The 23827-nt window shown below is 37.8% G+C and overlaps 1 protein-coding gene across 5 annotated transcripts in view; it reads right to left on the reverse strand.

The window, feature by feature from the left end:
• usp7 (ubiquitin specific peptidase 7 (herpes virus-associated)) overlaps positions 1-23827 on the reverse strand; it is a 29657-nt gene continuing 5830 nt past the window's right edge. For 3 of the 5 annotated variants that reach the window (XM_086154990.1, XM_086154995.1, XM_086154993.1), the window contains exons 4-31: positions 23476-23614; positions 23188-23276; positions 22945-23053; positions 22566-22696; positions 22150-22204; positions 21990-22070; positions 21603-21693; positions 21266-21348; positions 20818-20927; positions 20015-20192; positions 19101-19245; positions 18783-18913; positions 16211-16345; positions 15828-15929; positions 15566-15671; positions 14553-14645; positions 14360-14427; positions 14032-14132; positions 9511-9664; positions 8095-8162; positions 7549-7657; positions 5481-5558; positions 5259-5359; positions 4814-4913; positions 4462-4581; positions 4130-4201; positions 3933-4023; positions 1-1846 (exon numbers count right to left, since the gene is read on the reverse strand). In XM_086154990.1, coding sequence (XP_086011116.1) covers positions 1740-1846; positions 3933-4023; positions 4130-4201; positions 4462-4581; positions 4814-4913; positions 5259-5359; positions 5481-5558; positions 7549-7657; positions 8095-8162; positions 9511-9664; positions 14032-14132; positions 14360-14427; positions 14553-14645; positions 15566-15671; positions 15828-15929; positions 16211-16345; positions 18783-18913; positions 19101-19245; positions 20015-20192; positions 20818-20927; positions 21266-21348; positions 21603-21693; positions 21990-22070; positions 22150-22204; positions 22566-22696; positions 22945-23053; positions 23188-23276; positions 23476-23614 — 2947 coding nt within the window. In that variant the 3' untranslated portion in view covers positions 1-1739. The remainder of the gene's footprint in view (positions 1847-3932; positions 4024-4129; positions 4202-4461; positions 4582-4813; positions 4914-5258; positions 5360-5480; positions 5559-7548; positions 7658-8094; positions 8163-9510; positions 9665-14031; positions 14133-14359; positions 14428-14552; positions 14646-15565; positions 15672-15827; positions 15930-16210; positions 16346-18782; positions 18914-19100; positions 19246-20014; positions 20193-20817; positions 20928-21265; positions 21349-21602; positions 21694-21989; positions 22071-22149; positions 22205-22565; positions 22697-22944; positions 23054-23187; positions 23277-23475; positions 23615-23827) is intronic. The other 2 variants (XM_086154992.1, XM_086154991.1) reach the window with 2 other exon arrangements.

Consider the following 23827-nt stretch of genomic DNA (forward strand, 5'->3'; position numbering starts at 1 on the left):
TTTTAATAGAAAATTTTTATTGAACATACATTTTCCAGCAAAAAGGCAATATACAGGAATAGTTGTCGTACACTGCTGCTACACTGAGGATTTTAAATTTGAAAAGATCAAATTAACGTTTGATTCTGCAGATAATCTTTGCACTGCAACTTTGTCATGACAAATGCAGTTTTATAAAGAAACCAAATCCAAATGTAACAGAACTGTTCATGAACCATCAGGAACAAGAAAACCAAAACAAAAAAAAACCTACACACAAGAAATATGAACAACTTTCTCCTCCTGTGCCCAACAACAAAGGCTAGTGTTTCTCTTAAATTTTACATGTTCATATTTTTAAATATACAATTCTTAAATGTTGTCTTTACAGGGCCAGCTATGTGCCATAAGGAGCATTCCAGCTGTGCTTTAAAAGAAAGGAAGAACCAAAGAAAAATAAAGGGCTTAAATTGTTTCTTACAATGCTGGTTTTGTCTCTACACAATCCTCAAACCTGTGGGCTCTAAATATCTGCAGCTCCCTACCAAGCACAGCATACTTACTGCTCCCAACCACCTGGAGGCCACAATTTGAATCAAAAATATAGATGGGAGGGAAGGAGAAGACTAAGCTTGAATGTTTGTATTTTGAGAAGCAACAAAAGACAAAAAGGAAGCCAAAGAAGATGTCTGTGTATGCTCCTTTAAAGACAACAAACTGTTCAAAAATCACAGCCAAATTACAAATATTCCAGAACTATGAAAAACTGACAATAAGTGCCAATGAACAAGAGGAAATACAGACAAATTCCTTTATTTTTAAACATTTTTAAACAGACTTTGTGGATTCTTATTATACAAGAACTGCAGAGGAGGGGAAAATACTATTTTTTTTTTCAAAACAAAACTAAGTACGAAAAAAAATGTGTAAACTTCCAAATATTGTTTTGGATGCACTAAAAGGATGGGAGCATAAAACATAACCACGCTCAAGCATTGTAAAAAGAAAATGGATGCCAATTCCTTGGTTTCAGAAAAATTCTTCAGCAAAGAGGCCAATGTTGCTCTCCTAATTTCCTTCCATTTCTGTCTCTCCACACAGCAGCATGATGCATCTTCAAACAACTTATTTAAAACAATCCCCCCAAAACAAAGAAAAAGCTGGTGAGTGAGAAGGAAAATACGAAGATGTGTATAAATATATACATATTTATACACATGCACACACTGACATTGTTGCACTCTCCTCTTATTTCACATTAAAATCCAACTTTATTTCTCCCACTTCTGTCAACCAGGCTTTAACGGAAACAAAACAGGAAAAAAAAACAAACAGAAAAAAGCAACAACTCTGTGTCGAATGTATAGGGATTTTGTTTTTGAAGAATAATCCATCAGCTGCAGCCAGATCCGCATAGCTGAAAACATGGTGTCGGTGTAGAGCTGTAGAGGTGCCCAGGCGGGGTGTTTTGAGTTGAACACGCTCGCTTGCTCGCTCGTTCGCACGCACGCACGCACGCACGCACGCAGGTTAGCATGCTCTCGCTTGCTCAGTCACTCACTCAGTCAAGAAGAGGCGCATGCGCATTCCACCATCACCACAAACAGGTGCGCACACATCCCCACTCAAACAGGCAGATTCACAAACACCACACAACCAGGCACACACAAAGTTACAGTCTGTGGTTATGGTGTGTTATGTAGGTAGGGAGGAAGGTGGAGCAGGAAGAGGATGAGCAGGACAATGAAGGACGGGCCAATTTAGTTGTGGATCTTGATTGCTTTCTCCAGGTAGGTATAGCGACCTCTCTTTGGAGCTTTGTTGAAATGATCCAGCCCTAGCCAGGGGCGTGGGTGAGACATGTTACCTAGAGAATGGGTGGAGGACACTGAAATTACAATTCAAGAAAAGAAAATAATAAAACATTGACTAAGACAGAAAAGTGTTCATCAGGATGATATTTCTTTGGTTTCAATCAGTGGAATCAGAGGAAAAGAGTAAGTGTGCATTTGAAGGTTCTCGGCCACCCAAATCATGCCCTGTTGCAGTGAAATCTTATTGTATAATTTTTAAAGATGTTTCAGCTCACATCTGAGAGGTTTACTCAGAATTGAAGAACATTTCACCTTAGATGTACAACATTTTCAGAAAGTAAACTAAGTCTGTTGCTATGGTAACATTTGACCATGAGAAAACCGTGAGTAATACACAATGCCAGCATGGTTGGGAAATAATAGTTGCAGTTATCATGCCCGATCACTTGTGATCACTTTGTTAAAGCAATATTGAAACAAGATTCTGCTGTAATTTTGAAAAAAAAAAACCAACTAAAAACAAACAAAAAAAAAACCATCTTGTGGGCCCTTATGATACATTAGCATGCTAAAGTTTTAATAAATTAGTAGCATATAGCAGTTATGGCTACTTCCCCAAGGTGGTTAATTAAGTACAACAAGCATTAATTGGAAAATATCAGCACTCAAAAACTGGACATATTTTTATTCATCGCATTATTTTGGGCCAAGTCCGTGCTGTGAGAGGAAGTTACCAGGAAGAACTACAACTTGTGCACTCACCTTTAAAATAGAGAATATAAATTGAAATGGTATATTGGACACCATATTTTGTTTGGCCTCCCAATAGATAAAAAAGCTGTTCCTTTCAAAAATTAAATTACAACTTTTTCTCTTAAAGATGATGCGTGACTGCTGTTTTGTAACAGGTTGAAATGGAAGTTTATATTTCTATTCAAACAAAACAGCATTTTGATGTCATGCTAAATGTAAAAAAAAAATAAAAAGGTTCCTTTTCAGACGTGTGGCCTCTGCATTTTTTCCCTAGTGTAGTACTTGTGGGTTCCAACAGAGCTCACAAGGTGGAAAATGGCCATAACTAGGCTGTAGGTTTTGAAGGAAGATGTGAACGACTTGTTTCATTAAAGCACCGTCTCGTGGACAAATGGTGCACAATATCGTTTTACTATTTAGCCTCTGGAATCAATTAAGTATTTCTGATTCATACTCTAATTCAAAGTCATATTGCAACCTCTTTCTGGATTATATATTGGAAGTATGTGGCACCTATATAAGGCACATCACACAAAGCAGAAAAAAAGATCTGCCCTGTACAATGGCCATCCATGTCCATCCTTTGATGGGTTAATGACAGCCTGTTTTTAACAGCAATAAAACCACGAATTGGCTGTACAAGTTCATATATGTGCATGGTCTTATTGAAGGCACAATCAAGAAATGCATTTCTATGTAAATGCATGACTATAATTATGAAGTCACTGTGTGTAGTTAATTATGTGTGCATTACTACTATAAATGATAAGACAACAAGTGTTTGATTTTAATAAATATACTACCCAACTTGTGACATAAAGAGGAAAAAAATACTTTTCTAGTCTTCTGCTGAGACAAATACTGCAATAATTAGAATGTAAAATATGATCCCCACGCATTACATTGCAAATGTTATGTCTCCATAGTTGACATAATATTGACAGCAATTTAACTCTACATTTCACCTTAAAATGAAGACCAGTGCCAATTGTATGGGAATTGTTTGCTTAATGAATGCAATGACTGTCCTCATCCATGGATACAATTTTGTGGTAGTGCATCTACCTGAATGCATGGTCTTAAGAAAAAACAGTGGACTTCAAAATGAAACCGTAGATCAGAGAAATACAATTATAGGTAGATGGGTAATGCATTTTCTGATCTGTATACTTTGCTGGCTGGTAGACATAACCAAGTGTGATGCTAAGCTATTATTGCTATTCGTTAAAAAAAAGAAGGGGGGGGGGGGATCTCATACATGGGATTTCCTTCATCCCAGCATGCTCCAACACTCATCCCCCCACCCCCATTCGTAAAAGTACCTTTGTGAGAGCTCATTGCTGACATTAGTGCAGTAACATCAACCCTTCAAGGTGCAGTAAATACCTGGCTGTGGTTCAAAGTCCTTCAGGTTGATCTCGTACTCATCTTCAGTGATGTACTGATGTCGGCCCATCATTACAATTGCAAACTTAAACTGTATGACATATAGACAATGGTTACTTGCTACTTACTGCAGAATTGAATGTGAATTGTACATATAGCGTTCCTTTTTCTGTCATCATGTGAATAAAACAATGTACCTTCTCGAACTCTTTCTCCTGGATGTCGAGCATAGTCTGAATCCTTCTCATTACTTCCCGAAATGATTCACCCTGTGAGGATATGAGAGGTAAGACAGGGGCCAACCCAAAACCAAAGTTTACACAGCTATACCAAGTGAATTTGTGATTCAGTTCCTACACATAAACATTATAAACCAAACCCTAACTTTAACCAATTCCTCAGAAGCAACATCATGCTGCATGATATTGAGAAAAAAAAAGTCCTGTGAGGTCTGTTGGCAATCAAAAGAAAGGTGTTTTAATGGAGACAGGCCTAAGGGGTAGATTTCAAAGAAAACTAACAAACACACCTGTCTGATCTTGAGCAAGAAGGGGATCCCAAACGTGCCAAATATTTCCTTGTGGAAATGAGCAACAGGAACAAGCAATTCACTTTCCTTATCAAGGTCCACCTGGTCCAAAGGAATTTCCTAAGTGATGGAAGCAAAAATTTAAAGAGAGAAACCCATTCCTATCACATAATATACACATTGCTCAAAGCAGTCAATTTTATTGAAATTAAATAATTATTTATATTTTAAAAAAAATGCACGAGTTTTGTGTCAGCTTATGTTAAGTGTGAGCAAAACGAAATGGGTAGGGAAGGCTGCCACAAAAAAAAAAAATAAAAACGCAAAAATAAATTAAACTACATATACAAACCTCGATTCTAAAGGTGCGGCTGGCAGCAGGAGATAAACATTCTAGCAGCTCGTCCTCCTGATGAACTCCAATAATTTTGTAGCTTACTATCTCTAAAAGTCTGGGTCAGAAGAAAATTTGATTAAACCTCATGGGCTAAATCTAATGGAGAGAAATATCTGAAGCAATCTGATATGAAAAGTGTAAAATGATAAGTTGTATTAAACAAACAAAAAACCGGGAGATAACCTGTGTATAGTCAGGTACATAAGTAATGGTTGAACTGCATTTCTGTACTGTTGCCTCTGTATGCCACAATATATATGAAACCAAGAAATTAAACTGAAATGCAGCCTGTCGCCTTTACTATAAAGACTTCAATTACAGTAATGCAATAACAATTTACAGATACTTTTAAACACAGTCTAATTTTTTTGAAGAAATTGGACATTTGCTCAGTTGATACCTGAGCTTCTCAGAGCCTTTTTCAGAGAGCTCCACTGCCTTTTTACATTCTTCCAATAGGTCCCGAACACAGCCATGTTTGTCGGGGTAGAGGGTGATTTCCTGCAGTTAGTACAAAAATAAAATCAACTTAAAAAAAAAATCTGTAACCCTCTCAACAGTGTGGCATGACTGAGTCTTTTAAGGGTATGCTTTTATGCAAGTGTGGCAGTGTGTGTCTTACCTCCTCTCTGAACTGGTTATTGAGCCATATAGATTTAAAACTCCTCCTGTTCTCAAAATCTGTTATCTTCATCTTTAACTGTGAACATCACAGGGAAAAAAATGCTGTCATGATTCAAATGCATTTGCACAAAGTTCTAGTTACAATCTAAAACATAATTTTAGATTTGTAGGAATGGCTTGATTGAGCACCAATGCAGAAACAGTGGTGCAACTTCAGTTTCCATGTAAATGTTTTATAATTACATTAAGAGTCCAAGGACAAAATTTTTGGGCCAGCATCCAATAAGTGAGATTTTGAATGAGAAAACAGAACAAACTGATTGTCAGACATAATAACCCTTTAAATTTCAAATGTTGACATTTATTAACAGTTCTTGAAAATCTATTACCTACCTTTACAAACAAATTATATTGCAGGACATTTGTTTGTCACACTACTTATATTCCAAAAATATCACATTAAAGCTTTTATACAGTATGTAAAATTTAGGAATTAGTAAATGTAAGTAGGCCTAGTTATTGTTTCAAATTGAAATAAAATGCATATTTGAGTTTGGATTGTTAATATTTGTCGGAAATGATGAATTTTCATCATTGAAATGAAATTAATTTTCAACATGGCATTTGTGAAACTCAAAAGTTCTTTAGAATGAATGTTCCCTTTGAACACAATAATAATAATAATTCAGAAAAAACTATCAGGTTCAATAGTTTAGCTCCCTGAATTAATTGACCTTTTCTTTGCACCTTTGCACTAACCACACCTGAACAATGATGCACTTCAACTTTATAATGATCAAAGCTTGTAAAATCAAGTCAAAACAGATAGGCATCTTCAGATTTACATTTGTTCAGGTCACAGATAAAAAAGGGGAAAAAAAAAACATCAACAATGATTGGACCTTACACTTGAAAAAACATGTCAAAAACAAAAATTAGGAAAGGTGTCCCAACAATTCAGTGTCAAGCACTGGAATGGGAAGCATCATCAAGAAATTCAGTCAGTGGAATAGAGTGCAGGAAAAGCCTGTCAGAGGCAGAAAGCCAAAGATTTCAAAGAAAGACAGGTAAAACTTGTGACAGATGTGACTCAACTCCTCAGAACAACTACCATGACGCACTGAATGTCTTAGTCCAGTTGGGAATTATGGTATAGTAAAGAAGAGATTCACTAGAACTATGTAAAATAATGGACAGTGGGACTGCAGACCAAGAAAAACATTTCTGCAGAGGAGACAACTCCAATCCAGGCTGAGGTATGTTGAGGACAAGATGAAATAAAATAGAAGGCCATGGAGACACTGTTTTAGTATGGAGAAAGTTGGGAAGAGCCAATAACCCAAAGAACACTGTCCCAGCAATGATACAGGGTGGTGGCAATATTATGCTCTGGATATATTTCAGTGTGTCTGGAACTGGGAATTCTCATGGCAGTGGAAGGAATCGTGAAAACAGAAGGATATATGATGATTTTGAAATAAAACCTCAAGCAGTCAGCAGCAAATATGGGTCTGGTTTGTCAATTTTTTTTCCAGCACAAAAACACCTCTAAGACATACAATTCCCCTGATGAAAGTCTACCTCCAGAAGGTCAAAGTGAGAGCTACTCATGCGGTTTCACAAAGCCCTGACTTGAATCCCACTGAAAATCTGAGGGGTGAACTGAAGACCAAAGTTCATGTAAGAACACCATGGCATGTCAGAAGACCTGGCAAAAGAAATTCACATTTGACTATTTGCATGAAGATGCTAATGATTTTGACCCTGGTAGTTTTGGTTTTTGAATTTGAATTGTGTGTGCAAAGTAAAATAATGTAAGTCTCCAAACTAAAGCTAGTATTTTGGAAAAGCTGTGTTGATAATTCAAGTGAATATTTCTGGTCACTCCAGGAAGATAAAGGTTGAACCTGAAATTTAAATGTAACCATTTATTGAAAAGAAAAACTCTATTACCGTAATTTGTGTCAACGGAAAACAAGAAATGAAAAATACTTTGAAAAAGAGGGGCATGCAAGAATAATATGAACGTTAACTTAAAAACCCAGATCTATTAATTCCTTTCCTACTTGCTGATAGTAGAGTTTCTTTGGCTGCCGAGGTTTGAAGAACTGGAGCAGATCCCGCAGAGTTCCCTCATAGTTGTGTCTGAGAGGATTCCCTGGACCATCTCTGTACCTGGCCACCACACCACCATGCAGGGGGGGGGGTGGGAGACAAGAGGTAAGAAGAATTGCAGCAAAGAAAGTCAAAGGAGGAGAAGGAGAGAAAGTGGGCAAGGGGAGAAAAAAGGGCCAGAGGTTTAAACAAAATTGAGAGGAGGGGTTGGCAGAAGGATTGGAGTTCAAGAATGAATCACAGTGGAAGGAGTGAGAGGAAAACAGGACAGGAAGGGAGGGGGGGACAGGTTACACAACACTTCTCTTGATAACTGCAAGTAATACTCCAAAGTTAAAAAAAAGGAAGTTGTGAATTACAGCTTTTTGTGTAAAGAAATGTGTAAAAAGAAATGTGTGTTTTCTAGCAATGTGTCATAATGTTTCTATAATTACATAGAAAATCTCATCAAGACAGTATTTGTATTTTGTGATGTGTGTATGAGACAAGCCTCCTACCCCTGTGACTTGAAAAACTGTAGCAGCATGGGATCTGTGTTCAACCTCTGCGCCACAGTCTTGGCCACCTAACAAAGATGAGGGGGGACAAGAGAAAAAGAAAAGAAAGAAAGAAATCAGTCCGTAACCCCACCACCAGGATAACCAGTAAGCCTTCATCTGTGCCTGGCTCCCTAATACACAAAAGAAAACCTTGAAGAAAAGGTGGTGAAATGTTTAGTTCTCATCAAACTAAGAGCTTGGTAGGACTAAGACTATTGCCATATAGCATAGATTTAATTATTAGATGCGTAAGATCATTTCTTGGCCACAAAAATTGATGCATTACTTCAGTTTTCTGTTAAATTACTAATATTTGTCAAGTCTGTCTTCCAGTGATTTTTAAATTCAGTGACAGCACATATTTTCCTTCAGCTGCTCCCTTTAGGGTTCATCACAGCAAATAACCATCCTCCATCTAACCATATTCTGACATTGTGATCTGTAGTGAGAGCAGAGAACAGATTGAGGAAAATCTGTAGTGAGAGCAGAGAACATGTTGAGGAACATCTAGAGAGGTGGAGGTATGCTCTGGAAAGGAGAGGAACGACAGATAGTCGCAGCAAGACACAATATATGTGTGTGAATGAGAGGAACCCGGGTGGAGCGTTGAGGCTACAAGCAGTGGAGTTCAAGAAGTTAGAGGATTTCAAGTACTTGGGTTCAACGGTCCAGAGCAGCAGAGTGTGGAAAACAGGTGAAGAGATGGGTTCAAGCAGGTTGGGATGGGTGAGGAAGTGTCAGGGGTACTATGCAATAGAAGACTATCAGCCAGAATGAAAGGAAAAGTGTACAAGACAGTGGTGAGACCAGCGATGCTTTATGGCCTAGAAACAGTTACAATGACAAAAAGACAGGAGGCAGAACAGGAGATCACAGAGATGAAGATGCTATGGTTCTCTTTGATAGACCAGGATGGATGGGAATCAGAAATTAATCAGAGGAACAGCACATGTTAGATGTTTTGGAGAGAAGGTCAGAGAAGCCAGACTGAGATGGTTCGGTCATGCACAGATGAGGGATACTGAATATATTGTAAGACGGATGCTGGAATTGAAGCTGCCAGGCAGGAGCTCTAGAGGAAGACCAAAGAGATGATTTCTGGACGTAGTGAGAGGATATGAAGGTAGTTAATGTGAGAGGGGAGGATACAGAGAATGGGGTTAGTTGGAGAAAGTTGGTTCCCTGTGGCGGCCACTGAAGGGAAAAGCCGAAAGAAGAAGAATCTAACAGCACCCAATTTATAGAAATTATATGCATAAGACATACAGTCCAACACAATTGAATTATTACATTAGATGTAATGGAAAAGTAGCGAAATAAATACTTCTAAATAAAAACATCAATTACTAAATTTCATATAAGCATGAACCTCACCTGAAAGTAGTTCATGCGGTTGGAGAGTGTGACCACAAAGCCAGGGTCATTGTGGATTGTCTTGTCACAGAAAATGACATCCACTCGATGGTAGAGGTCCCGAAAATAGTCCTTGGCAGTAGGCAGCTCACTGTTGTCATTCTCTGGGTCATCCCTGCAAGAACAAGGGATTGTAAAAAAAGTGAAACTGAGAATGTAATTTTTCGATGTGACATAATCGGGAACAAAGCATTATGAAGGTAAGTTAAAAAAAATCAAATGGTTTCATTAGCTATTTTTAGTTACATTAAAGGCATTTGTCAGTGGGTAAGGATTGACCTGCTGAGGGCTGAAAGAATCAGTCCAACACAGAGACAAATATGGACTTCTTCCATTTGTCTCACAAAAGGAATCTGAGATCACTGCTCACTTGATGTTCATTTTAATTCTAGAACCACTCAGTGATAGCAACAGCTATTAAAGTAGAAAACAACACTGCCAGAGAAGACTTTATAAGGATTAAATCAAAAATATTGTCCATTTTCTTAAGATACAATTGTTTCTTTTAATTTTTTAATTGTTTTTGTAGAAAATTTGGCAACAAAATGAGCTAGCCTAAGTTCAAAATGTCAGTGTATAAGGGAGTAGCAGTCACAGCTTACTTTATGTGATATTTAATTTGGTATCAGTTGATATCCTTGGATTTATCATGTTTATCTGCAAACAATTATATTTGAGTTACTATGCCGTTTACCTAAACCAAAGACACACACACACACACGCACGCACAGGCTGAGACCAAAACAAATCTATGAACAGCTGTTCTACTTCAAAACATTCAAGGTACCCCTCAAGGACCCTATGCTACTTGCCCACAGAACTTCCAGGTCTATTGCTGACACTGTAAACATTGCTTTCACTCTATCCTCCAGACTCTGCAGAGACCTTCATCAGGTTGCTGTTTATGGACATCAGTTCTGCTTTCAACACAAGCCCTCAGTGGCAGATGTGTTTGTTCGCTCTGCCCTCCTTCCAATAAATCACCTATAAAGAGGTTATAATAACCATACAAAGCCTAGCTTAGACAATAAATTCGAACTGTAAACACTCAATAATCAGCCAGCTATCCTCAACAGCTCCTGCTTGGAGGCACCCATCCACTGACCTGTCCTCAGATTGAATGAATTGTGCATTCCTCCTGGTCACCAAGCAGCAACATTTAACAGGGACATATGTGGCTCGCAGATTATTTGTGCATTGGCTGAATTAAATCATTCCTTTCTTTTCCATTTCCTGTCTTTTGCATGCATGTATGTATGTAAATAAAAAAAACATACACTATGTTGCCAAAAGTATTCGCTCACCAGCCTAGACTCGCATATGAACTTCAGTGACATCCCATTCCAAATCCATAGGGTTCAATATGATGTTGGTTCACCATTTGCAGCTATAACAGCTTCAGCTCTTCTGGGAAGGCTGTCAACAAGGTTCAGGAGTGTGTTTAAGGTAATTTTTGACCATTCTTCTACGAGTGCATTTGTGAGGTCACACTGATGTTGGACAAAAAGGCCTGGCTCTCAGTCTCCGCTGTAATTCATCCCAAAGGTGTTCTATCCGGTTATGGTCAGGACTCTGTCCAGGCCAGTCAAGTTCATCTACACCACACTCTGTCAGCCATGTCTTTATGGATCTTGCTTTGTGCACTGGTGCAAAGTCATGTTGGAAAAGGGGCCAGCTACAAACTGTTTCCACAAAGTTGGGAGCATGGAATTGTCCAACATGTCTTGGTATGTTGAAGCTTTCAGAATTCCTTTCACTGGAACTAAAGGGCCAAGCCCAGGTCATGGAAAAACACCCCCCACCACCAATCTTCACACTTGGTACAATGCAGTTAGACAAGTACTGTTCTCTTGGCAACCACCAAACCCGGACTCGTCCATCAGATTGCCAGACGGAGAAGTGTGATTCGTCACTCCAGAGAGCAATTCCTTTACAAATGTTTGTAAAAACACACTGCATGCCTTGGTGCTTGATTTTATACACCTGAGGTAATGGAAGTGATTGGAAATTCTTATTCCGATTATTTGGATGGGTGAGCGAATGCTTTAGGCCATATCGTGCACAGGCGGACACGTACACCCTAATTTATCTATTCTAATTCTATACTTTGTTCACAATTTGATGCTGCTACCACATGACTCCCCAAATTGCCCCTCAGAGATAAATAAAGTTTGTTCTGATTCTGAATCCAGAGTGTGGGGCTTTTATTGCGATGTGGGTGCAATCTGTGGCTCCAACTATTTTTGGGATTGTGTGAAGTCCTTGTTCAACATCGACTTGTTGGTGATGGCTGTATGGAAACTTGATAGTTGGGGCCAGAGAAATTACAGCATCCAACACTCCTGGTATAATTCTACTTATTTTTGGCTGAAAAATGCCCAAAAATGGCCATGGTAGACAGGAGTTGGACGTGTACGGGGACAGCTCTGGTGTGTTTTGTCTCTCGCTCCAACATGGGTTGTTAATCTCGACATAAAATCAATCAATACATTTTGGAGAAGGGGTACCTGCTTAAAAGCCACACTTGCTCTTTAAAAAGGCGCTATTGGAGCACACATTTCTTCAAATACCCCAATACTTTTCGGGTTGTCGTGTCACAGCCTAAGTCTTTTATTATCTGATACACTTGAACAGTGGGTTGTTGAACAGAGAGCAGCAAGTGGAAGCGTCACTGTACGAATGAAGGCAACAGCGTAAACTGGCGACATGAACATCAATGAATTTAGAGGCGATCCTTCTTGGTGTTTTCGTTTTATGAAATGCTTTGAACTGTGACAAATGGAGTTGGGAATACATCATTTTCAACGAAGACGGCGCAAATACCGGTAAGAGCTACTGGTTCGTACAGAACTGTATTGTGAAGGCACTAACTTGTTTTGGGAGTGAACAGAGTTGTCAGAACGTTGGTTTGTATTCTATAAATAAGGTTTGACTGACTTATCTGACTGTTATGTTGACATTTCCTTTAGCGCAGCTCCATTTAGTGGATGCATAACGCAACCCCCGCCACTATTGTAGCTTCTATTACATGCACCTCATAATGCTGTGCGCCTTATATATGATTTATATATATTTTTTTTTTAAATTGGCCATTCATTGAAGATGCGCCTAATAATACGGTGCGCCTTATGGTGCGGAAAATACGGTACTACCTCAGGAGAATTCTGCACTTTACATCAAGCGCAACTTGCACTGCACTTCATGTTACATGTCTATTTGAACTATCTGCACACAACCTGCATCTGTACTCTGAGTTGCACACTGCACTCAACTTTAACATCTTGCCAGTAAAGTTTACATGTCTCAGTATATTTACAATCTTTGCACAATTTACAATTTCTTGCAGTACTACATTGAGTTAAGAAAATATGCTGTTTTCTTTAAATTTACCTATTAAAACCTATCTGATTGCATTGTGGATTGCAAAATAAGAATTTCATGGTACAGCAAAACATGTTTCCACACTACACATGACAGTAAACTCTTTGAATCTATTCATCGAACTATGGGCTTCTGATATGATACAGCAAATGACATTGGAAAAACATACCTGAGACTTAAGAACCATTAACACCTGATTCTAAAAAACTATGTTCTTTCTCTTCTGTTCTTCTAAAATACCAACAGCTGGGTCTCATGTGTTTGTGGACTTAGGAAGAATGCAGGCCCACCTGCTCTGTCACCTGTAGTTGTCAAGTGTGGAGACATTCCACCTCATAGGCACCATCTTTACTTAGGACCTAAAGCAGGAGCGGTTTCTTTACTGCAATAAACTTAATCCTCACCTCCTCCGTCACCTCTTAGAATACTTCAGCAAATTATTTTGATTAAAATGTCACTGACTCCATCTGCCATTACTCCTCTGGTCTACATGCTGAAGTGTCCTTGGGCAAGACACTCAACTTGCTCCCGATGGCCTTGTTAGTGCTTTGCATAGCAGTGTGTGTGAATGGGTGAATAAAATCTAGTGCAATGCACTTTAAAATCATAAGGTGTGAAGTTGACATCATTTACTCTAGGACCCCGCTAAGGCATACACCCAGACATATAGAATGTGTCTGACAGATTAAGTGTAGTATTAAATTCAGAATAGAGTGAATTCCTCTCCTCTGTAGACAAATATGCACAAACACATACTTTTTGTCATTCACGGGAGACAGGTCGCAGGGCCGTTAAATCAAATCTCAACTGATGTCGTGTAAGGGGCAAGGTTTAACTTAGACAAGTTGCCAGTCGGAGGGTGGCATATGAAATGGCATACAATTTCACTCATCCCCATAAACAATTTCAATTTGACAACTGTATATTTTCAGACAGAGGCAAGAAACAACCCCCCCCAATGCAGGCATGGGGAGGATATGCCAACTCCACACAGATGCGCCTCAGTCAAGAGTTCAACTGGGAGCTTTACCAGTGAAGCAGAAGCGCGGACCATTGCACAATTGTGTTTGCGCACGCACACGCACACGCACTCTTACTTACTTCTGGAAGACAATGATATCCCCGTCCATGAGCTCGTCCAGGGCCTTGTCAAGAGAGACATCATAGTCCTGTATCCGCTCTGTAAGATTGGGCTTTACTTCCTGTGAGACAGCATTATGGGTAATGTGGTCAAACTGCTGGAATGAAAATGCCACAATAAGAACCTAAATCACAGTGCTGTATTTACTATGTAAATAGAGACATATAAAAAAATAAAAAACAAAAATAGAAAAATAGACAGCATAGTGATGCATGAACAGCAGAGGAGTTAGTGAAGAGAGCAGAAGATTGAAGTAAGAATGAGACAGTGGAATGAGGCTTAGATTACCTCATAGAGGATAAGGCTAGTTTCCTGCTGAAACCCTGCTCTCTCACACATGACTGGCAACAGGTCTCCTGGGTACATGGAGAAAATGAATAATGTGATTTGATTTCAAGTTGACGACAAAGTTTAATTTGATTGTTTACATATTTGTCTCAAGTCTTTGAAATTTTAAAATGTATATTGACGATGATAGTACTTATTTTGCAGGATATAGGTGTGTAGATATGTCCACAATAATTTAAACTTCTGAGTTTGGGGTCATACATCTTCAAGAACAGCATGACATCATCTTAAAAGAGAGACAGAGAGAATCAATAATTATCCAGAGGTTCACACAAAGCAATGACTTCACAGTAAAACAACTTCTCACATAAAACTGCAGCGGACTTCTAGAAGTCAAAAAATATTTTTATTGCATCACGTTAGGCATAGTCAAAAATGAACCAGCCCATTGGTAAAAACATGGTTTTGAGGCTGCATTCTGCAAACGTATACTCTAACAAAAGGGTTGTATTACCGTAATTTCCGGACTATAAGCCACTACTTATTTCCACATGCTTTGAACACTGCAGCTTAAACAATGATGTGGCTATTTTGGATTATGTTGAGCTAACGAGCTTCATGCCACCAAAAAAATTTAGCCGCATCACATCCGACCGATGAAACTTCCATGAAATTTGTTGGCTGTTCAATTTCAACACTGAAGAAGACTACTTTAATGGTTTTAGTGTGCAGGAGGAAGAAAAGAGAGGGATCAGCGGGAGGAGGACAAAACAGGGATAGAAAATGGATGGATGGACTTTTCCTTGTGTTATTCATTATCAATATTTTTCATCAGCCGTGTTACAGGCACTGTTCGAGGGGGAAAAAAAATCCAGTTCATATCTGTGGATGTTATTGTTATTTAACCATATTTAATCAAAAGTTAAAAAAAAAAATCTGTGTAATATCTTTCTGTATAAATATTTCATGTTACAACATGGACACCTGCAGCTAATAAAAAAGTGCAGCCTATATATATGTACACATATTTATTTATCTATTTTTGGCCGGTGCAGCTTATATTCAGGTGCGCTCAATAGTCCAGAAATACAGTACTCATAATTATACTGCCGTAAGCTAAACCCAAATTGATTATTCAAGAGAAAAAAAAAAAAGTGAGCTCTTTCAGTGGAGAAACGTGGATAAAGAGTGATGAGTGGGACCTACGGTCTTTGTCAAACTTGGGTAACGTAGCTCCGCTTGCTGCCATCTCAGGATCCACAGTCTCCAGAAAAATTGTCCATGGGTTTTCATTGTCACTTAACTCAATCATCTTAAAAAAAATAATTAAAAAAAATTACAAAATATCTTGTAAGCTACAAGTTGCTAACATTTTTCAACAAAGACTAGCATACATTTGGGTATTATACACTTTGAAGAAAATGTTGCTACATTCGTGTTTTTTTGACAAACACAGAAAATGACATACCGACTTGTTGCAGTCAGCCTCATAGTCCAACATAGCAGGCCGTTTGGTTCCATTGCTACGGGCTTGCATCGGCCAAAGTCTCATCTGTTCTTGTGGAAAACCCTGCAGCACAGAAATATACCTTTACTTTAAGTTTTTCTTCTAACTGTTAAATGTATCACTTATAAAAGTAGTTTGAAAAAGAAAAATAACTTCATCCAACAACAGTATACAGTAACTACTTTATAGGAGAAGACATTAAGTGATGAATAAATTGGATTCTGATCTACAGCTAATCATTGATCTATATCAAGAAAGAAGAATCAATTTATGAATAAGGATCTACATAACTATTTTCTCCCATTATTTTATTTGCTTTAAACACAATGCTTTGAATCTCTTACCATGGTCTGGGAGATATTGTGGACATATTCTTGCAATGTGGAGTTCTTCAGGACTTTGAAAACTGTGTATTTCACCTTCTCCTCATCATACATATCATTTCCCTGATGACCACAGAACTGGTCTTCTGTCACCATCTATTCAGAAGACCAAAAGAAACAAACATCTCAAACAGTGTACAATAAGTGGCGTAGATCAGAGACACAAAAAAAACTAAACAAAATTGTGCAGTCAATTTGCTTATTCGGCCGAATAATTCCCCTACTTCCACAAAGAAAAAAAAAATTACTTGACTTAATAGGCAAGGTACAGGTAGACATCAGTGTAAAAATAAATAAATCAACATTATGAGTTAGTAGTAGAAAGTGATGCATCACTTTAATAGCCATTGCCCTGGATAAGAAATATGTCCTAGCATAATGTCACATTGAGGGCGGAATAGACCCTGTCAAATGAGAAGCCCTTTACAGAAGACACTTGGATACTTTTATCACCTTCCTTTTGGATTAGTCCACCACATTAGTTACAGAGAGAAGTTCATATTTTGTACATTAAAGGCTCTGTCTAGTGCGCTGCGATACCTCATTTAAAAAAGGCCAAATTCAGAACAGTTACATATTCTAATTTGAAAAAAGACATACTTGTTTGGCCTTCAATAAATCTACATTCCTCAAAATAAAGAATATCTGACATTAAATCTGGAATGGGATTAGACAAGAGACTTTCTATAGCATTTTTGAATATATGGACATTTATACTCATCTGTTCTGTTCCTCCCCGTCATGAAAACAGACCCTCACTCAAACTAACTTATCACTACAGCTTATGTCTATGAAACGCTTTACAATCTTTAAGAGGAAATTTCAAGATAAATGTCAATGATGAAAGGATAATGAATTAATATGCTGTTAAAAGAAGGAGGTAGTTTATGTCACAACAGTGTGTCTTAATAACAGTGACTAAACATTCGGAGAGGGCCTAGTACTTGTAGTACTAGGTTTTTTTCATTTATTTTAAAGGCAATACATCTGCCCTGGTCAATCTTCTTTGACGGTGGCAGCCAAATTTTCATTACAAAAGTGTCGGAGATCAGTCTAATATTTTTGCTTCTCAGTACCCACAGGCCAGTGTCCATATTACAATGCATCCTGAATAGAACAGGTGGCAAAAATATCAGATTTGACCATTTGCAGGGCAAATATGGTATGATTTCTGTTTAAATTTGAAGGCAATCAATCCTTGTTGTAGTCTGTGCACATGTGGCCTGAGCTGTGGTTGACTTGATCACATGGTGACCAGAGTTTAAATAAAAATGCCAACAGCATTTTTCACCACTCTTTTGAAGATAATGTAGCTTTAACTGCATTAAGTCCAACCATCCAGTGGTATCTTAAGTAAGGCTACTTGACTCACACTAGAACCACCAACGGGTAACATTTACTTAAATAGTTTCAATTACATATTCGAACCTTTCAGGATTCGGCTTTTCCTAAAACTGTGTTAGGCACCCTTTATTGTAAAAATTGTACACAGCCAGGTTTGAAAAATAGATATCTATGACTAAAAGTGCAAGCCTGTTAATTTACCTGCACAGGGAACATTCATTTTTGCGCCTCAAGATTGAAACATTGCATGTTGTTATGGGAACACACTTTTTCAACTACAATTTGTGATAGAGCTTGATAAATCTCCATAGATACTCTGCAATATGGGGGAAAAGAGCGACTCTGGGCTACATTTGTGCCACCATGCCTGGCAGTCTCCGGACTCAGTGATGTTTCCCGATGTGACTCACATTCTAATCAACCAGAAAGGGATCCAGAGACTCGTCGCAAAAAGTTGACCCGCCCTCCAATGAGGTGATTTACCTATTGTTCGTACATCAATTTTGATCATGTGCTCATGAAGCTAACCACAATGGGCAGATAGAACTCCTAGCTAACTTCCAGGCTATTCTCCTGCATGAAAACGCAAACTTTCATCCCATTCAAGGCTGTAGTTAAGTTATCAATAAAACACGAATACAACACGAATAAACCTTTCATAAATTAACTTTTTTGAAAAAGATTCATTTGAGGCAGTCCCTCCCTCTCTTCGAGTGTGCACCCCAGAGCCATCATCTGGTCAGGAGATCAAAAAGATGGTACAGTTTGGCTGTGATTGGCATGGGGAAACACATCCAAAACATTCTGACAGAGACTGCTATGTGTGATCTTTAGAAAAATGATCAATAAACATACCACACATCTTTAAAATCAATGCATGCTATTAGGGGGAAAAAAATTGTGGCCATATGCCTTTTGAGGAATACAATAACTGCTGACAGTTCTAGTTTTAGCAATTAAGAACAAATGAGTATTTTGAAACCATTTCATTTTGTAATTCATCTGAAATTAGGGGGAGCTCACTGTTATACATTACAAATGGTAACCATGTAAAATCAACATAACTGGAAATGACAATGGAGTTTACATGCAGAGAGCATAAATGGACATCTGATATGAGGTGACCACCAATGACAACAATGGAAAGCCATTTAAATGTCAGGTGAGAACTAAATTTCTGGGACCTTACCTGGACCTGCATGTACAGGTGAGCCTCTTGGCGCTCTTTCCGCTTTTGTGCTTCAACCCTCTTTTCTTCCTGCAAGCGCTCCACAAGCTGCTGAGGAATGTCCATGTCAGTCATGGGCTGGAGAACCTCACCTAAAATAGAAATTGACAATAACAGTTTCATTTCTGTGAAATAAAACTTAAGTGGCCTCTGTCAAAAACCACATTACAAAATGAAAGTGTAGAATTGTCACTCCTTCATGGTACACTGTCGGGTGTTTTTTTCATTTTTTTTTTATTTCACCATTGGACTTAAAGCTAGATGCACAATCTTACTTACTGAGCTTGGACTCACGGATGTAGACCAACATATACGCATTTGTGCAATGGCGAACTGAGAGGTCATCATCATGTCCACCATAATTGTGCTCTATGGCCTCTTCCTTAGTGCATCGTGATACCACATCATCATCAAACTTACACCACTGGGGAAGAAATAAAAGCAGAAAGAGGGCTAGTTGTAAATGGAGGATCATTGGGATCAAAATGAACAATTAGGACAGGAGGAGGAAAAGAGGAGAGCATGAAAAGGAAGAAACACAAAACATGGCATACAAAAGACAACCATATACATGAAGTTGCCTTAACATGCCTAAGCCCAACCTCCATACAAGCATAACTTTATAGTGCTCTAGGATCTGATGTCATGTAAATGTCTTGCTGTAGCGCAACAACTGCATGGAAAATTAATAATAATAATGATAATAATAATAATAATAATAATAGATAAGATATGTATAGCGCTTTTCATGGCACTTAAAGACGCTTCACAAGTAAAAACAGAAGACACAGAACATACACACAATTATTGGGAATTTTCAAGAAAAGCAGTAAAACATTTTCTATCATTAGTCATGTTATGACAACTAAGTGAATTATAAGACTAGGGTGTTAAGTGGGTAACTTTGGATTAAGGTTATTGTATATATTTTGTGCATGTGACAAGAAAACATACTCTTAATGATTTGGTTAGAAAATGGTCTCGTGAGATTCATTTGATTCGAAATCTTAACGTAAAATTTGTATCATATTGAAATTAAAGTCACAACTATGATTGTGTTGATTTCATAAAATGTAAAGGTTAAACAGCTAACACATCAGTGAGGCAGGTGTGAAAGTGGTGTGATAACAATAATCTCCATACAGCTACATAATTTTTTTGTCAAAAGTGTATAAGAAAAAAAATGGTCTCACAATTGGTTCCTTGACACTCACTTTGCCGTCTCCTTTAGGGTTAAGATAGACGACGTAGTGACCGCCATGGTTGTCCCCACTGTGCACTAGAACGGCATGTAGGATGTAGTTGGCTGGGTCCTTTGAGTCTGGCTTCTGGAGGAACTCATCCAGAGGTAACTGATCTGGGAACTCAAACCTTTTGAAATGGAAAGGAGGAAGAAATTCAGTGGGTGACTGATAAGGCACTGAGCACAGTAGTTACAAAAAGCAGACAAATGTAATAGGGCAATGTAAGGGGTGGAGAAAAAAATATAGGATTGCTAGGTTTTTAAAAAACATGAATTTAAGGAGCAATATATCCAAAGAGCTCAGGCTTGCTACAAGTTCAGTTGCTTCAAGCTGTACATCCAGGGTCTCTGTGTGTGCACACTTTCCGTGAGCCACTGCAGAAAACATATTCTACTCTGAATGGGCTGTTTGTATGAGTTTTAGCATGACATTATCCAAGCGAACTTCTATACACATACACAATCAACCAAAACAATATGTGACTGATGTCTCAGCGTCATGATGCATGACTTAAAATTGAGAGACGTTTCTGTGTTTTGACTGATATATGGGTACAGACTGAATAGTTCATCTTTAACATACTTGAGCACGCCCCGGTACATAGTGCGTGTTCAGATGTGGCAGGGAGAGAGTTATTTTAAAGTGGTGGGCCATATAGATGGATTCATAGAGGGATAGTCCCCTTATAAAAAAAAAAAAAAAAAAAAATCAAACAACAATTGAAGAAAGGTCTTTCATTTTGCCTGAATTACCTGTCATTAATCTTGATGTTTTGGTCAGTCTGTGGGTCATACATGAACCTCATCAGCTGCAAATGCAGAATTGGAGGGAACGTGAGGAATTTCACTCCTTTTTCTGCTTCCTGAAACATAAACCAACAGGCGTCTGAGCAGGACTAATGTACTATTACTTATACTGGTTTCAGCATTAAAATAAACATTTTATGCAAACCCAACATTTTCAAGCGTTAAGATGGCACACATTTTTGTCATCATCATGCCTCATTAAAATAATAGGTGTTTCATAAGTAGTCCAAAAAGTATGCATTTCTAAAATGAATGTAAACACAAAAAAGTTTTCCAAAATCAATTTATGTCTGAAAAGTAAATAATGACCAAATTACTTAATTAGACAAATTCCTTAAACAAATTATTACTAAAACCCGCATCTCGTTTATATCAAATATTTTTGAAGCCTCACCTGCAAGCCATGCTCCCCTGCATCATATTTGTTGTCCCCGTCTAACTGTTCAGTTGCAACATAATCTTTAAATGACTCAAAGACTGAAAATAAGCAGGGGAAAAAAAAAAGTGATTTATAATGATAAACAGAATTAATAGAGCCACTGCTTTCACAGTTGGATATTTTACAAACACTCTTTCCATCTGCTGAAGAGCACAAAAATAAAAGCAATAGTTATTTTTTAAAAAACTGAGCAAATTGGAATAAAACATATTCAAAAATGTATTGTGCGAAAAACAATTATCAAATATATAATGGAGCTACATTCGATAATTAAAAAGGACATAATACTCACTGTTCTTCTTTCCTTTTATGCTAAGTTGGATGTCATAATAATCCTCTATCCGCTCTGATCGGTAGTCAACATGTTTACACTGGATATATGACTGTAGGATTTGAACGAGAAACAGACAACTACAGCAGTCAGTCTGTATGATTCACAATTTATCCATTAATTTTTACCACATTCCAATGAACATTCCACAACACTGAAGAACTTAAGCCCAAATTAATGGCAAATTTTCTTCCGAATTGTGACAACAAAATTTCGTTTTGACATGTAATATACTGCTGATTATTATTATTATGCAACATAACAAAGCTTCACTTAATATTACCAAAAGGCCTGAAATGTGACAATAAACTTGAATTAGACAAGTAAAAGGATGAAAAGAGAACATACCACCATCTTTCCTCTGAATAGTTTAGGGATGGTTCCCTCAACACAAGTGCCTTTCATTTTGTTTTCTACATTGTCCAGGAGCTTAAACAGAGTTTGCAGTGCATCAATTATTCTGTATTTACAACACATACATTGTTTAAACCCATATTAGAGCACTCACCACTCTGCACAGTTCCTGTACATCATGTTGCATGAAACTATCAAGGGTTTCCCACCTTTATGAGTGACGGAAAAGATGGAAATAAGGAGTTAGATACAGTAACACCAATTAGGACAGGAGAACACCGATAAAAATCCGTCCTTGTTCAATATTCATAGCTCTAAAACACCTGATAAACACTCTAGGTCACATCACACAAAGAAAAAAAAATAACCCCCTTGACAGTGTTACAGAATTATGATATCCAAATACCTTTTTTTTTAATGTATTCAGGATTTTTTTTTTTTAAATAGGGAGAAATACCAGAGCTCCCTTTTGAATTTTGAATGCTAGACATGAAGTCCTGAAATTCATGAAAGCATCAATATCTGCCATCAGTTTGGACGTTTTCTGATTAATCAGTTTGGATACATTACCCAAAGGACTTTGTGAGTTTCTTGGTGCCGACTGGTTTATCACTGTGCTGCAGCTCATAGAAAACTCTCTGCAACGCCAGAGGAACACTCTTGGACGAGTCATCTCCCTCTGTGGGCATCATGTACACCGCCTGGGCAAAGATGAGCTGTTGCTGAGCCTCCTGATTTGGTGTACTATACATATTTTTATTGCTCTATGTCTGGGCTACCACTTAAGATTAGTCGTTTAAAAAAAAAAAAAAACAACTTAATCTTAGGCTGACCTTCAATATTTAAAAGACATGCAAACAAAAGCTTAATAAACAAGTACAGCTTGCTCTTCTGCAAAAATACACAACAAAGTACATAGACATTTTCAGCAAACACACACAAGTCATACCCGTCGCAGCTGGTTGGTGAAAAAGAGTGTCTGTAGTAGGCTGTTCATATAGCAAGTAGCTCCTTGATTCTTGAGTCCAACATAGCCAGTGTGTTTCTTAGAATCCCAGCTGGTTACACAAACAGCAAATGCTCAGTTTTAAATTATTACACAATATAACTAAATGGAGAAAATGATACCCACAATCAGAGCATGAGATGCAGTCACATATTATAAACTTTTTAAGTGACAAAAGTTACATACGCCACTCCATGTGGGGCATCTGCTTGCACATAAACTTCAAATGTGATTTTGTCATCTTCAATGAAACCCCTCTCTGGATCAGTTACATCCTGGAACAAATGTTCATATCAAAAGAATTTTCAGATACTTATGAAACTATGACAAACAAAATGAGTCAAAAACTAGATTGAGGGAGAAAACAAATAATAATATATGTGACTGTGCTATGATGATAGAAACATGAATTCTTGGGCATTTTTAAAAACACATGAATTACACACATCATTTTTTGGCAATTTCAATACTTACACTCCAGGACATGAAGTTAGAAAAGCCCCAATCATTCTCTTTGTGGAAAAAAAGGTGACTGATCCTGCGACTGAAGGACTTCTCATCATCTTTGTAGTTGATAATCTTTAACATTGCTTGTGCATGGCACGACCATGACCTGAAAGTCCATGAATTTAACATATTTCGATTGATAAAGGTCAAACAGGTCTCATAAAATGACAGAGATTGGTGCATTTCTGAAATTTAATTTCTTTGTGTACTCGTGGGTATACTAATGGCATAGGCAGTCGGAATGCTGGTACTATCAAAAACAACTATTGCTGATTTCAATATCCTCAACTGTGTGATATAATGAGAATATAAAGTGAAC

The sequence above is a fragment of the Fistularia commersonii genome, chromosome 11 (assembly GCF_037954325.1).
Source record: "Fistularia commersonii isolate RoL2024-O1a breed Wild chromosome 11, RoL_Fcom_v1.0, whole genome shotgun sequence".
Lineage (NCBI taxonomy): Eukaryota > Metazoa > Chordata > Actinopteri > Syngnathiformes > Fistulariidae > Fistularia > Fistularia commersonii.